Source organism: Hypomesus transpacificus, chromosome 9, assembly GCF_021917145.1.
Source record: "Hypomesus transpacificus isolate Combined female chromosome 9, fHypTra1, whole genome shotgun sequence".
NCBI lineage: Eukaryota > Metazoa > Chordata > Actinopteri > Osmeriformes > Osmeridae > Hypomesus > Hypomesus transpacificus.
Genome location: NC_061068.1, coordinates 20,627,845 through 20,644,100, shown reverse-complemented (window position 1 = coordinate 20,644,100; position 16,256 = coordinate 20,627,845). Strand labels below are relative to the sequence as shown.

Below are 16,256 nucleotides of genomic sequence, written 5' to 3'. Positions count from 1 at the left end.
TACACGTTGACATGTGTAAAAACTAGTGCTGTCAGTTAAACGCGTTATTAACGGCGTTAACGCAAACCCAAATTAACGGCGTCAATTTTTTTATCGCGCAATTTTTGACCTAGCAAACTTTGTAGTTTTTTTCACATTCTGTTGCAACAACTACTGACGTTAGAAAAACTACAATACCACACCGGATCTAGCTAGACCGGAATCAAAACAACAGGCACGCCACACACTTGTTTGGGCTTGCGAGCCGGCTAAAGAGTAGTAGCAGAGCCTGTATACGGATATTAGACATTCTCTGGTAGTAGGCTAACGTTACGTTTTGAGTTGATTGCCAGCGCCAGACACCAAAATGGATGCCAATAAGATTCTGAATGGAAAGTTTACTTTTAAAAGGTTGCCAAATGGTTCCATTGACAAGACCAAAGTGATCATTGTGTTCAGTCGTTGTGAACTGAGCTATCATCGCAGCACGTCATGGTGAGCTATCATCGCAGCACACAGCTGATGCGAATTCTCCGCCCGCTCATCAAAGCCAGGCGATTGCAATGTTGTTTTCAATTTAAAAAAAACATTTGCACGAAATCCTAACCACTTTTCCATGTCGAGAAGAGCATTAAAATTTGAAAAAAGAATGGATGAAAAAGAAATCAAGGGACATTTACAATAGATAAAAATGTGCGATTAATCGCGAGTTAACTATGACATTAATGCGATTAATCGCGATTAAATATTTTAATCGTTTGACAGCTCTAGTAAAAACATTTTATTTTATTACTCAAAGTCTCTGCTAATCTGTCGATACGACCAGGGAGTTCCAGCCTGGCTATTACTGTAACTAGCTAGAACAAAGTTACGTAATGTGACGAGAGACTGATTTTAAGGTACAAAAAAAACACCAGGAGCACCGACAACGTCGGCAAACCTGCGCCAGGCCTCATTTTTATCATTAATGTATTTGTACAAATACAGGGACATATCGTACAGGACTGGATATGCAGCCACACAGTCGATTAGCTTCTCCTCCATCTTAAAAACTGAAAGCTAGAAATGTTTACCATGGTTGCTATGTTACGAAAAACAAGAAAACACTGCGATTGGCCATCGCTAGCGAAAATCGCTCCTCATTTGCATAAAGTTGAGAAAAAATCAAATTGATCGCTTCGCGTCGCTACCCACAATGCACCACGCAAGCGATTCGCCACACTCCATAGAAAATTTAAGGAAAACATGTTGTCGCTCGCATCGCGTCGCTGCAGTGTGAATGCAGGGTTACTCTGGGTGGTGAAAAAACTTCTGATACATCTCTTCTATTTGGGTGACATTTTCCTATCTACAAAGCACAAAAGGGTCAAAAATATCAATGCTGGGACCAAGCGATATAGTAACATGAGGCTTTATTATTTCCTGGCGTATTTAGTAGTTTACAGTGTCAGACTACTGACTCTTTCTGCAAGTCAAGATTTACGAAGTGTTTCTGACTCTGCAACTTCAGCTAATTAAATGACATAATCTTGTCTCGCAGGCTCGAGGGCTTATTGATTAACTTGGAAATTTATTTTTCACTTTTCTGGGCGATGAACAACGTTTTGCAAAAATATAGTGCAAAATATTTTTTTCGGAATCGATCCAAATTGCAGGACAAAGGGGTTCGCTAAAATATTGGTGGGGACAATTTTGTCATCTTAAAATATTGGTGGGGAATAGTACCTAGCGTCCCCCTAAACCTACGCGATAGGGGACCCCTTAATCTGCAATTCACTATTGCTAGCTCTAATCAGATGTATGCTAATTAGAGAAGACAATTTTGTATGCCAACGAACACCAGTAACTAGAACTAATTTGACAGACTGTAAACCAACTGACTTGGGTATGATACACGTGCTCTCGAGCTAGCTTTAGTAAAGTGTTGCTTTCGTTAGATAGACAGTCTAGCTCTAACTGCATTTAGAATCGAACAAGCTATAATCTTACGACAAACTTGATATAAAGCTGGCTATATAAAATACCACTAATAACAATTGATATGTGGTGGTAGATATATGAAAAAATGCAGGATTTTCATCAATTTACCAGCTAACTTCGGAGACAATAAACACGAATGGGGTTGAATGGTGGAAAATTCAATGTTTGGAACATGTGACACGCTTTACTTCCTTATTCTTTGATAACAATGGAAGTGTCGCAACTCTCTTTTTATATGGCTCTGGTCAAACCAGTCATAGTCTGTGGACAATAAGTGTACTGTAGGCCTCTGTGACCAAGATTGGGCGTATACATGAACGGTATTGTGTAGCCTATCATTGTTTTGCTCGATCCCTATCAGAGGGTAGGCCTACTCATGGATCATTCTGTTAAGACCATTTAATGGAGTGTAGGCTATAATGTTTCCGGTGGCAATATCTGAGACAATTAAACATGCCTTTATTGATTGCCTACTTTGCTTAGCAATATCAGGTGGCTCTTTTAAAATAAAAGGATTAGGCATGTTGAGTTGACCTAAATGCGTGAAAGTTGGGATACACTTGAGAACAGATCTTGGTCATGGGGTATCCGGTCAGGTTTTCCCAGGAAGAGGGTATTGAAATATAATGGAACCCATTGTAAGGCCTAAGCCTATCAATTTCACTAATTGTATTGCACTTTAATTCAACACACATTTATATTGCATTTGATCATTTCCAACAATAGAATAGGATGTTTTGATGAACAAATTGTGAGACATGCAGATGCGATATAATCGTATTTAAAAATAACAAGTTTACCGTGACAGTGTAACTATAGGCTATCGTTCAGAAATGTTATTGTATTAGACTACAATGGAATTTGAATTTAACAATAGCGTATCGTTACACTGGGATAGGTCATTCCCTCATGGATTTGAGCAGATCGTCACATTTTATAGATGTCGGAATTGTGTGTCCAGAATAGACTAGGTCTCAAACTCTGAAAAGGTAACTTAAGGAAAGTACATCGCCATCCTGCCAAATCCTGGCCTTTGTTCCCCCCAAAATAAGAATGGTACTTGTATAATTTTCAGGTCAGGTATATCTTCTACAGTAACTGATAGGGTACCACCACAAATGAATAGAAATGTAAATGTCACTTTGACAACAGAACTAAAAATACACCATAAGACTATGCTAATTTCACTGTTAGCCAAGTCATAAAGAGGGCCAGATGTTGCCATAGACAAACATTTCCATGAAGCTGTCAACGCAGAGAGACCAATTCTACCCAGTCCTCAGCAAGGCTGTGTACTAAAAGAGCCATTGTGGATTGAACCATTGAAATTTGATTCTGGGTTTTTTCACTCTTGAAAAAAATGGCTCTTACCATGATAAAGCACATGGATTAAAATATCTGCTGACTGTTGGACATAGAGCTTCAAGCATTGGAGGACAATGCACTTAACTTCAACTCCACATGTAGCCTATACCATCGCTATTTAATTAAATAATGTATTTTACTTTAATTATATAGGCTACTAGGTAAAACGGATTCCACCCTGATGGGGACAGATATTCTTAGTTGGCTACTGCTTTGAAAAGAAGGATGGTCTCTAACTGGTCTGTAAGATATTGGATATTTAGCAGTGACGTTTTTTCATTGTGTAGTCGAGATTGAATTAATGTTTGGACCCAGTCAACACAATTTACTAGAACCATGGCAAGTCAACGAGGACAACGGTTTGGGGTCTCCATGTCTGAAACTCAATATGTAAATTTTCAGTGACATAACAAGCGGTATATAGGCCTAGGACGCGAGAAAGTAATTTCAGCTAAATGGCCAAGATACCAAAACGATTTTAAACACTGTGATGCTCTAAAGAGGAATATATTTAATAACCGACTCTGTAAACATTTAATTGGCATGTAGTTAGAGGAGTTTACCTATCCACCTAATTTGCATCATATCCACCGGCTTATTGCAACAGGTAACGCACTTTGCCTTTCCTAAATGCACTTATAGCGCACAGTGCAAACAATTACGCTACTCTTTTCGGACGTTGGAAGGTTAAGGAACCATGGAGGAGGACGGGGGTCTGGATATTATGTGTTTGAATAAATATTGTAACAGTTCCTCGTCATCTTCCAGTTCGGGGCGAGAAAATAAATTTTTTACCCAGTTAAAAGTTTGCTTGACAGAGGACTACCCAAGAAAGAACGCGGAGATCCTCAGCGGTCAGTACGGGACTAACTTGTTTTTAGTCGGCTTATCGTTGATGCTGGCTATAGCATACGAAGGAGCATCAGTGAAGGAAGAGCACCTGCTGTCGTTTATTACAACTCTCATGATCCTGCAACTGGTATGGATGATGTGGTACGTCGTGGTGCGAGACAGACACAATAATGTACCGGTGGATAAAGATGTACACGCGACTACCTGTTGGGTAAGAGGTAAGTAGGCCTACAGTAGGCTATATACAATTATGCTGACAATATTTAGTTGTCACTATAATAGTATACTGAATATTTGGAGTTATCTAAATCTATCAATCTTTGGCTTACATCAATCCAATTGTTATTAATGGTAGGTTACTTTAGTTTTTGTGTGTTTCTGTAATAACCAATAAGTATTAATTGGTAGGTGGATTAACTGTTCTGGCTCTCCTGGCTTTGATTATGGATGCCTTCCGTATTGGCTATTATGTGGGCTACCACACGTGCATATCGGAGGTGCATGGAGTATACCCCGTCATTCACGCAACTCACACCATAGCACAAGTAAGGCAAATATTCCCCATTTAATTCAAAATAATTGTGACTGTATTATTGTTCAGAATAGTGTGGTATTTGTTTCTCAGGCTTTAAAGTGTTATGAACGCTGTAATCCTGTCAATGTCCATGTTGGTTTATTGTTTAAACACAGGTTACTTTTATACTTTTACTTTCAGGTGAAGAGTTGTTGGGATTTAAAGTTTTTAAACCATGTTGGCTACTTTGTTCAGTTCTCAAATCTGGTGTTATCTTTTAGGTGCATTTCCTTTGGTTTCACATCAAAGATGTCATCAAAACGTTTGAGACCTTTGAAAGGTATGTGGATTTGATAACCTTTCACAAAAAAAAAAATACACAATACATTTCCAATGACACAAAATATGCATAATTCCTGTCTAGGTTTGGTGTCATCCATGCAGTCTTTACCAACCTCCTCCTCTGGTGCAACGGTGTGATGTCAGAGTCAGAGCACTTCCTGAGCGACCACATTAGAAGAGTCTCAGCCATGGACTATCCAAATCTTACCATAGGTAAGGGCCATGGGGTCGATTGCTGGCTTGTATCTAGAAGAAAAGAACAATAGTCCACTTGAGAGCTCACTTCAATCGAGTAAAGAAAGGTTTTGGAGCTGGGGGGATGGGGAGGGGGGGCAGTGGGGGTTAGGTAGGCAGTCCGGCAGGTCTTGTTTGTGTCGAACGCCTCTCTCTTAGGTTTCACATGATGCATTCGACTGCTATCCCCTACCCACTCCCCTTCCCCACCCACTCCCCCTCTTGGCACCCCCAACTCAACCTCAGACGGCTTTGTCTTCGCCCTGGTGCTCCCAAGGGCACTGCAATTACAGTAACTGATACATCTTAAGCCAGGGGTGGAGGGGCTTGAGAAGGGGGGACATCTTAAGCCAGGGGGAGACTGGAGGGGGGTTGGTCGTCTTCACTGGTTCCCCCTCATATCCGGCCGACTGTGAGGCTGGCTGCACCCCGGCTGTTGTTCCCTTTTTAATTAAAGGGAGCAGGACCGTGGGGGTGCCCTTTGGAGGGGGTTGCTGGTTGTGGTGTTGGGTGTGGAAGATATGGCAAAGTAGATGGTTGAGGCCTTAGTTGATTCAAATTGTTTTTCAGGAGTGCCTCACCAGTTAAAACTATTTGAATACAGTGCACTGAAAGAAGCAAGCACATCAGTATTCTGGGGAATAGCTTCAGAAAGTATGTGTCATTGTCCAAAAGGATATTTGACTGTGTATGTTTACTTTACTTACAAGCATTGTGAACACTGCCTGTTTATGAACAATGGGCCTCATTCTCGAACGCAGTTAAGAAGAATTTAAGAAGGAATTTCTTCTGAATTGGATTTAGAAAAAAATTTGGCATTCGTGAAAGTTTTCTCATCTGGGATTTGTTGTGAACTTCAGAAGACTTTCCGAACTCGAAATAGCAGTTGTCTCAAATTCGATTCCTTAAAAAACCACAAGGATCAAAGGAATCGCATTTAAGAAAACTCTCCGTGTTTGAAGCGTTAGTGAAGTTATGAAAAATCTTTGCGTTCACATCAACTCTACAGACTATGGCAAACCGTTTTATCATTTAACCAATGAATTCTTGATATCCAAAATTCAAATTCTTGATATCTAGAATTGCATTTTGGATATCAAGAATTCCAATTTTGGATATCTAGAATTGCATTTTGGATATCAAGAATTTGAATTTTGGATATCAAAATTGCATTCTGGATTTCAACAATTCGAATTCTAGATATCAACAATTCATTGGTTAAATGATAACACGGCTTGCCATAATAGACATCCTCGGATTTAAATAATTATAGTAATTAACTTTGCTCAGTGTACACTGTTAGATCCAGTGGAGAACAATTCCACTGCTCATCTTACTAGTATGATGTCGCAACGATGCACCTGTTGCTTTTCGCTTTGACATAACTTCCGTTCCTGTTGCTTTCCTAATTGTGTTGATTCTGACTGCACACATCACTGCTGTTGCGTGCCTTTATAAGGAGCTGTCAGGGCATGTATGTATGCAAATTCAGGAGCACGAGGCTTTCAATTTAAGAAAACTCGGGGAGCACAGCTCAGAAAACTTCTGCTGCGTAGGAACACATTTTCAAACGTTCATGAATTTGGCGAATGTCTTATTCTTACGTTGTTTTTCCGAAGCCAGTATGAAACCATTCAGAAGAAACTTTAAGAAAATGTTCGAGAATGAGGCCCAATGACACTATTGAGAAAGAGGGAAAACATTTTTTCAAACCTTTTAAAATGGCTTGGACATGAAACGGAAAAGATTTTCTTCAGTTCGAAGATAAGAGAAAATTACTGTTATGACTGCTCGTTGAAAAAAATTCTGATGGATACAATACTGGATTCTAAATGTTGTGTTGTTTTTTTTGTTTCAGTGCTTTCCGAACCAATTTGCAACTGCACCACCAGCTCCTGCGGCATATTTTCCAACAGCCTATACTATCTGTACCCATTTAATATCGAGTATCACATATTTGTCTCTGCCATGCTCTTTGTCATGTGGAAGAACATAGGACGCAATATCGACCTCATGTACAATCGGAAGAGGCCAGCGACGAAGACCCAAGGCCTGGTGATAGGCCCTCTTCTAGGCCTGCTTGCGCTGGCCAGTACCATTGTGGTGCTGGTGATGTACATCATCCACATAGAGGAATCAATTTATACCAGGGAGTTGGCTGTGTCCATGTTCTACTGTTACGGCATAGTTATTCTGGTGTTCATGTGCTCAGCCGGGGTAGTAGGTCTGGTCATCTACCGAGCCGATCAAACCCCCATGGACACGTCCAAGAACCCATCGAGGCAGCTGGACATGGAGCTTCTCTTCAGTTCCTCCGTGGGCTCCTGGCTCATGTCGTGGTGCAGCGTGGTGGCCGTGTCAGCCTCTAGCAGCAGTCTCCCTTACCGCTGGACCAACCTGATGTACTCTCTCCTGATAATCCTGGAGAAGTACATACAAAACCTCTTCATCATCGAGTCCCTGTACCGCCAGAGGGAGGATTTCGAGAGGGAAGATCCCGAACTGCCAACTGCTCCAGAGATCTTCTCAGTCACCTCCTCTCTGACGCCGTCCTACAATGGTATCATCAACCAGGCATACGAAACTCCAGACAAGAGTTGTGTGACCTTGGAGAATGAGCAGGAGGAGAATGGACAGGTATACGGGTGCCCGCGGAAACAATCTGAAGTGACCCTGCCCGTAGTTACCGAAGTTGTGGAGACCCCAAACAGGAAGAGGCAGGTTCTAAAGAACATTTCAGTCTTCCTCCTCATGTGCAACATCTCAGTAAGTTCTGTCACATAGAATGTTCTGATCTTTTTATTTACTGGTACTGGATTACTACATACCATACTTTACCATAAATAGTTAAATACTACTTCCTGCTCTATTCTGATAGACGTTTGTTCAGGTAAATACTCTTCTCCACCTATAGCCAACAAGATCAGAAAGACACAAAGTTTACACTGCACCAGAGGCATATTTCATTTATTGAATTCACATACAAAAGATCATATGTTCAGAGTTGTGTTTGGATTGTTAGCTTAGTAAATCAGTTCAATGATTAGCTTATAACAAGTTGGCTCCAGTTCAGCTCCAACTGCAGAAGAGTTAATTTGGCTCCACCCCTCCCCCACTCTTTTTTCCTTGCTAGTGTTTTTTTGGGGGATATTAGAGCAATCTAATGCATATAGGGGAACCAGTGTTCAAGGGGGCAGAAGAAAATGCCACCACACAGCTCTGGTTGTCAAACATGGTTTAGCAATTTTGTTCACAACATTGAGATGGCTACCTTATATACAGTCATTCTATACTGTTGTTCTACACTCGGATACATTATATTAGATTTGTCATTCCAAAATCATGACTTATCATGACTCCTGTCAACCTACTTTAAAGTTAGAACATCCGTTTGAATTAAAAGATAAGTTTTTCTTATAGGCTTTGTAGTCCTTTTCAAATGTATTGCCCATTTTAACTTTCCTTTGTCCCTCATTCAGCTATGGATCCTCCCTGCCTTTGGCTGCCGACCCCAATATGATAACGGACTGGAGCAGGAGATATATGGCTTCAACATATGGATCACAGTTCTCAATTTTGCCATACCAATGAACCTCTTCTACCGCATGCACTCCGTGGCCTCCCTCTTCGAAGTGTTCCGGAGAGTGTGACTGGGGTAGAGCAAGCTAAGCCTCACACATGAGACAACAAGCACAAGAACACTTGTCACCTTAGGCTGCAAAGAAGGCCTTTTGCAAACACAGGTCACTCATTCAGGAGATGTTGTGGTCACACTAACACTCTTAAGTCGGGAGACCACATCAGATCTCTACTGTTTAAAATGAGCTATTCACACTAATATTGTATCATTATAACTGTACTGTATGCAACCTATAGTAAAGCAACAAATGACTTTGGAATGACTTTTACAGTGAGATACCCCCCATTGGAAGGTTTATCTAAATGTTAAGGTTTTTCCTTTCGTATTTAGTGACGGTTTACTACTTTCTACTACATGTTATGACATTTTACAAATACTTAAAGTATATTATGCCCTCTGTAAGATTGTGCCTTCCAGGAAATAGTGTGGTGAATCAACCAAACTTGAATTCCATCTCAGAAAACAAGATTCTTACATCTTGGAATTGAGTTACAAACTAAACATGATCATGATCAAGTTGCCAAACATCTCTCACTTTGATTATTTTATGTTATAACAATTGTACTGTGAGGATGGCATGTAACTGCAAAAGCCTTTTTAGTTTCCCTTTTGTGTTTGTTTGTATGAAATGTACACGGATAATGTTCTCATTAGTGATTATGAACAGGATACACAACACACTGTGGTACTTGAACTACAAGGCTGGTACGAGTCTTAGGACAACACTATATTTGTACTATAGTTCTCAGAATCTTTCAGTATAGCGTGTATTAGCTGACGTGATCAATCACAAGATTTCATTCTATGGGTTGCTAATTGCCTAACATTCAGTTGATAAAAGTACAATTAAACCGAATGGAACATTGGCATTTCTGTTCAATATTTAATTTGTGTAGGCCTTATACTCATTATTTTGGCTTCATCTCTCTATACTGGTTTATAATCATTCCAATGGCCAAATCTCTCCTATGTCATTTACAGTTACCAGATAAGAATATAAAGTTGAGAGGCTTAATTTGAAAATAATATTGGAAATGGTCCTACACGTATTTCATAAATATTCAATCAAATAATGAGTTGTAATGAGTGAACAAACTGACACTATTTTTGGCACTTTCTCTTCAATATGTTTATTGTAATGGTTATAATCCTATGTTATTTTTTCCTAATTATATTTTGCCATAGTGCATTTAAACTACATTTACACAAAAAGCATTGTCTACCTTTTTCGTAATCCGGTGTAAGATGTGCTTGCAGACCCAACCTCCCTCAGTTTATATGAATGTTTAATAATCAACGCTGGTGAAGGGACTCTTCAGTCGAGCACACAGGGACTGGATTCTTTCTGCTCAAATGTATATTTTGTTGACAAATAAATTTGAAAATTTACCAAATACACTTTGTTTTCTTCCCCTAGATTTGTAACATGTCCTGCAATGGAACTACTGTTAAATAACTGCAATTACATGGCTGAAACAAATTGGTTAGCATTTGATTTAAAAGTTAGCAGTAACAAATGTTGAGTTCATTGACTGTGTTTTGCGGTAGTATGAACCAGCTTGTGCTCTGTAGAAACTTATTTTAAAGTTAGTTATCCAAAACGCATATCTTCAAAATGACTGCTGATATGAACCTGACTACAAAGGGAAAAGTTAAGTAAGGCTATGGACATCCTATTCTCTATTTTATGCATAAATACATCAAACTTTGGAAACTTATAAAGCTTGTGCTATTTGAATTACAATATCAATAGCCTTTCTGTAAACAGAAACGTAGAAAATTGAAACACCTTTCCTATGGACGATTTAAAATTATGTAATGCCGAGTCATGGCGTGATGTGAGAACTGTGAGACTGCAGTGAGGTCATTTTCCCAGCATTGTATTTAGATAAAAGTACATCTGCATTTTGTCCCTTTTCAATGATGGGATGGCATACTTTTGAACTGAATACAATATGTCCTAAATTGTAAAGACTACACACCCTTTTTTAATATGCCATTGAATCTTACTTTCTGAATGCATCTTTTAGTTAAAGATAATGGCTATGTAGGTATGACGTACTTAGATAACCTATGTATATACATTTACTTCAACACAAAATCTGAGGTGGGTTGCTGCACGTGTTTGTCTGCTCTATAGCAGCAATGTAGTTTGTTTTGTCCAGGCACATGGATTGAGATGAGCTTGGTGAATATATTGCTATATATATGTACAGTATATACATCATGTTAAATATACAGTTTAAAAAGGGAATTGTTATATTTTCTATATATTTACTATTTTATACATTGTAGAAAAACATTGAAAACTGTAGCAAGCATTGAAAACTGTAGCAAACTATGCACATGAAATCATGTAGGAACAGAGAAAGTGTCAAACTTTACCTTGATGACAGTTTTGCACACTCTTGGTATTCTTTCTGCCATTTCCGTGAGGTATTATACCTCAGTATAATGACTGACTATAATAACTGACTATAATAGTCAGCTGCAATGCAGTTAACAGGTGTGCATTTAAAAAAGTTATTTTGTTGAATTTCATTCCATTTTGAGACAACCAGTTGTGTTGTGACCAGGCAGGGTTATTATACAGAGCCTCATTTGGTCAAATGACCAGCCTCAGAAGTTTTCAAGTTTAAGTAACAAATTTGTCTCCGCATAAACTGTTCAAAGGACACTGTGTAAATCTGGCCTTCGTGGTCAAGTTATTGTAAAGAAGTTATTACTAGAGGAGATATAAAGTAAATCCTTGCTTGGGCAATGAAACATTAGCAACATGCATTAGATTGTTGGAAATCTGTCCATTGGTCTGATTAGTTCAAATGTTTATTTATGGTTCTAACCACTGTGTCCTGTGTGATGCAGAATACAGTGGGCTCCAAAATTACTGGCACCCCTTGGCAAAGATGAGTAATTGGTGTTGTAAAAAAGTCACCTTTTTGTAGTTCATCTTAATGTCACATTGGAAACAATTTGAACAATGCAAACTGAAATAAAATCTTAAAAAATGTATGTAAATCTGTCATCAAGAAATAATTATTTTTAATGAAACGTATGCCACAACCACCATTAGGTGTAGTTTTTTTACTGATACTCTATGCTAAATATTTCATGCCGATATGACAAAACAATTCTAATATTCTCTAACAAAATGGCACAACGTTCAAAGTTGAAACCGATGACAAGAACCCATGCAGTGGACAACCAACGAACAAGGGATTATTGCTTGTTGTTTCAACAATGTCAACAGTCTAAAGAATCCAGTCTAAAATCCATCGTTTTACTAACCTTTGTCACATGGGGGCGCCAAATATTCTGTTTGAAGCAGCAACGCTGCTTGGCACGTAAGCCTTCCCCTTGCCAAATAAATATCAACATCAATTTTTGTTCAACTGTATTATTGTTCAGCCTTTTGTAGTTTTAAAATCATGATAAGATCATTTGGATTTGCATGCTGCAGCATAGACGTGTGCGTGTCCTTGAGGGGATAAATAAAGTTCTATCTAAACTAGGGTGGGTGGATGTAGACCTACTTGATTACCCAATTGCATTGGATCATTATGAATATTATATTGATTTTAATTAGTCGTTGTAGTGAATATGTATAACAGTGCAGCAGTTGCATTTGAGATATTCGTAGCCTGTCAAAATGTCAAAGGCTATTTGACATTTACAGACCACTTTTACATAATCTGGGAGGTTGACCACGTGTATGGCTCGTACATTTAAATTAATTGTGCGACTAGGTGAAGTAAAAGTCGGTCAAAAGATTAGATCACCATGGGCACAAGGGTACAGAGAGATACATTTTGACAGGATTTTTACATGGCAGCCTAGATACTCGAGAGAATTGGGCACAGGACACCAAGAGATTATTTTTGTTCGGGCGTCAAAACGATTTGACAAACATGTATAAATGTCTAAAAATAAGAATGACGTTGAACCGGAAACGGTAAAAGGAAAAGCAGCTACTTCCGCAACACAGCGAGTGGTTGCGTTTTTACATGCACGGACACAGCGCGGTTATGACTCACCTATTTCGTGATGTTGACTGCATCATGCTGCCGTGGCTCAATAGGATAGGCTATATATTTTACGATGAAACCGTCCTGCTCACTTTTTCTGAAATAATTGGCTAGTCCACACTCCATACATTTTTGTCATGCACCACCGGAAAAATAGAATATATTAGGTACTAAAATACGAAATAACAATCCATCCCACCGTGACAGTGTCAGAAGTCATATTTAACATATACTTTAATAGCACAGCAAGACACTTTTTTAGCTCATAAAAGTGGAGGCTGCACAAACAGGGTTCTCCGGTGCGTGTTTTCAGTACCATGGACAGCTCGTTGGAGAAGCGACGCTTCTGCAGCCTCCAACAACATGCTGCAGCACTATATCCATTCTTCATCCACTGCATTTAAAATATAGATTCATCGATGATAATGTATAGGCCAGCCTTCCGTGTGCAAAATAACTAATGGAGTATGTGTTGTGAATAGTAATTTGCTTATATATGATAGGCTATAGACCTACGTGTATACGCGCCCTCTGAATTGAGTTCTCCCGGGTGTGTTCTGAACCCAACACTTCAAACTCCTGATTGAGGTTGTAAATTTGGTATAGTGTAGCCTATGCAACCTCTATAGGTGTAGTAAAGATTTTTCCATCCACGCGTGCTTCCAGAATTAAAAGCATAATGGTGTACGCATGTATGTGCGTGTTCGCTCAGGGGACTCCCTCCTCCCTCAGAGTGCTAAGGAACTCAAAATAGCTCAGACCAACAATTTCATTGCAGCTGTCTTACTTTGGCTAGGCAGGTCAGACTGCACGCGTAACATCATGCAGATGACAATGAGCTATAGTCTTCGCCGTTTTGGCGCACCGAACAATCGTTCGGCTCCGTACTAGCGCGTAAAATGTAAAATGCACGTGAATTCCTTTGTTTCAGCTTTGAGTGTGGCAGTTGGGTGAGATCGCAACTTGTTTTTTTCATAATTCCTGCGTCTTACCACGCGCACAGAGTAGATTGATGACCTGATTGTTCTCTTGAGAAGCCAGATGGAGAATCCCGCAAAATACCTCTCATCGGTGCATGAGAGCCACTCCGTCCCGTGGCCTTTCGAAGAGATCATGTGGAACGCAACTGAATCTGAAACGACGTCCGACGGCAGAAGGGAGTTGATCATCCGGACAGTGACTGGATGCTTGCTCTCCCTCCTAATTTTATGGACACTGCTGGGGAACATTATGGTATGCACTGCCGTGCTCCGTTTTCGGCATCTACGAACTAAAGTAACCAATACTTTCATAGTTTCCTTAGCAGTGTCGGATTTATTTGTTGCAGTTCTGGTCATGCCATGGAAAGCGGTGGCCGAAGTTGCGGGATATTGGCCGTTTGGTACTTTTTGCAATGTATGGGTGGCGTTTGACATTATGTGCTCAACTGCGTCCATTCTCAACCTCTGTATAATCAGCGTGGATAGATACTGGGCCATATCGAGTCCCTTCCGATACGAGAGAAAAATGACCCAACGAGTTGCCTTTGTTATGATAAGCGTCACGTGGACTTTGTCTGTACTCATTTCATTCATACCTGTCCAACTACACTGGCATAAAGCGAGCAACGACGATATAATTGGAGAGCTTAATTCATCCACTGTTAAAGCGGTGGAGGAAAATTGTGATTCGAGCCTCAATAGAGAATACGCTATATCTTCGTCTTTGATAAGTTTCTATATCCCTGTAGCAATTATGATTGTGACATACACGAGGATCTATCGGATTGCTCAAATACAAATAAGAAGGATCGCTTCCCTTGAGCGTGCAGCGGAACACGCGCAAAGTTGCAGGAACAACAGACTGGAGTGCCAACACCACAATACCTTGAAAACATCGATTAGAAGGGAAACCAAAGTTTTGAAAACTCTATCGATTATAATGGGTGTCTTTGTGTGTTGCTGGTTACCTTTCTTCATCTTAAATTGCATAGTCCCATTTTGCGACAGACCCCCGACTGACCTAAACGCTGGTCTCCCGTGCGTCAGTGAGACCACATTTGATGTCTTTGTGTGGTTTGGCTGGACTAATTCGTCTCTGAACCCTATAATCTACGCTTTCAACGCAGAGTTCAGGAAGGCGTTTGCCAGCCTTTTAGGTTGTCGTAATTTTTGTTCCAGCACACCCGTGGAAACTGTTAATATTAGCAACGAGATGGTCTCATACAACCAAGATACCCTCATTCATAAAGAAATCGTGAAAGCCTATGTCAATATGATTCCAAACGTAGTGGAATGCATTGACCACGAGGACACATTTGATAGAATATCGCAACTTTCTCACAATAATGAAAATGCCACAGATTCTATTTGTGACCTGGACGACTGTGAAGCAGACATCAGTCTTGACAGAATGACACCTTTCACTCCAAATGGATTACATTAAAACGGCGTCACCTCGTGCGTAAAAGGATGTATGTCTTCAAACAAGATTATTGAGATGTGATGTTGTTGTTCCATGCTGAAAAGTGACATGTATTGGTGTCTAATAGCATAAGAAAAGTATATGTTCCTTTTGTTTTAATGTAATAGCGTCTATATATTTGAAGCTGATTAATTTAATTCAATGTATCTTGTTGATTTGACTCGTCAATGCGCTGTATATCAGATTATCCATTTGACACGTGGAGAGTGTAACTTTGTAAGATTCTAGTGTCACTTTTGTAGAAGATTGACTTCAGATAAGATTGACTTCAGATAAAATAATCGCTTGCTGCTTATCCGTATCCTGCCCGTGGTCTTGTTGACTGAGGGATTAAAGCCTTAAAGGCAGTGCAACCACGCCAGTTCATTACCATGCAGTTGTTTTAAAGCCTTATTTTCTTGACGAGTTCAGTGTAAATTTGACTCGCGGTAAGGAGGAATGTTTCAGGACCACATAACGTTAATTTTATTGGTTGCCAAAATACATTGCTATGTGCTTGTTCGAGCTCTCTCTCTCTCTCTCTCTCTCTCTCTCTCTCTCTCTCTCTCTCTCTCTCTGCCTCTCTCTCTTTCTCTCTCTCTCTCTCTCTCTCTCTCTCTCTCTCTCTCTCTCTCTCTCTCTCTCTCTCTCTCTCTCTCTCTCTCTCTCTCTCTGTCTGTCACGCACGCATATTTTGTCATTTGAGACATTTTGCACGCAACAGATCAGAAGGTCAAATTGAAAATGTATTGGGTACTGTACAAATTGGAGTTACATCTGTAACAGTTCCCTTTCTTAACCAACTGTCTCCAACTCGTGATTAAAATAATTCTAAACGTTCAAGATGAGAACAATTTTCTGAGCAGTGAAGTTAAATAGCATC

At 39.7% G+C, this 16,256-nt stretch overlaps 2 protein-coding genes across 2 annotated transcripts; both read left to right on the top strand.

Moving 5' to 3' along the window:
- The first annotated feature begins 1,116 nt into the window (after window positions 1-1,116).
- On the top strand, window positions 1,117-10,295 carry otop1 (otopetrin 1). The gene is made up of 6 exons (XM_047026341.1): window positions 1,117-4,394; window positions 4,585-4,721; window positions 4,972-5,030; window positions 5,115-5,245; window positions 7,125-8,032; window positions 8,746-10,295. The coding sequence occupies exons 1-6, from the start codon at window positions 4,022-4,024 to the stop codon at window positions 8,914-8,916; spliced, it is 1,779 nt and encodes a 592-aa protein (XP_046882297.1). The 5' UTR covers window positions 1,117-4,021; the 3' UTR covers window positions 8,917-10,295.
- A 3,670-nt stretch (window positions 10,296-13,965) lies between these two features.
- drd5a (dopamine receptor D5a) lies at window positions 13,966-15,355 on the top strand. Its single transcript, XM_047025693.1, has one exon. The coding sequence runs from the start codon at window positions 13,973-13,975 to the stop codon at window positions 15,353-15,355; it is 1,383 nt and encodes a 460-aa protein (XP_046881649.1). The 5' UTR covers window positions 13,966-13,972.
- The last annotated feature ends 901 nt before the right edge of the window (window positions 15,356-16,256 follow it).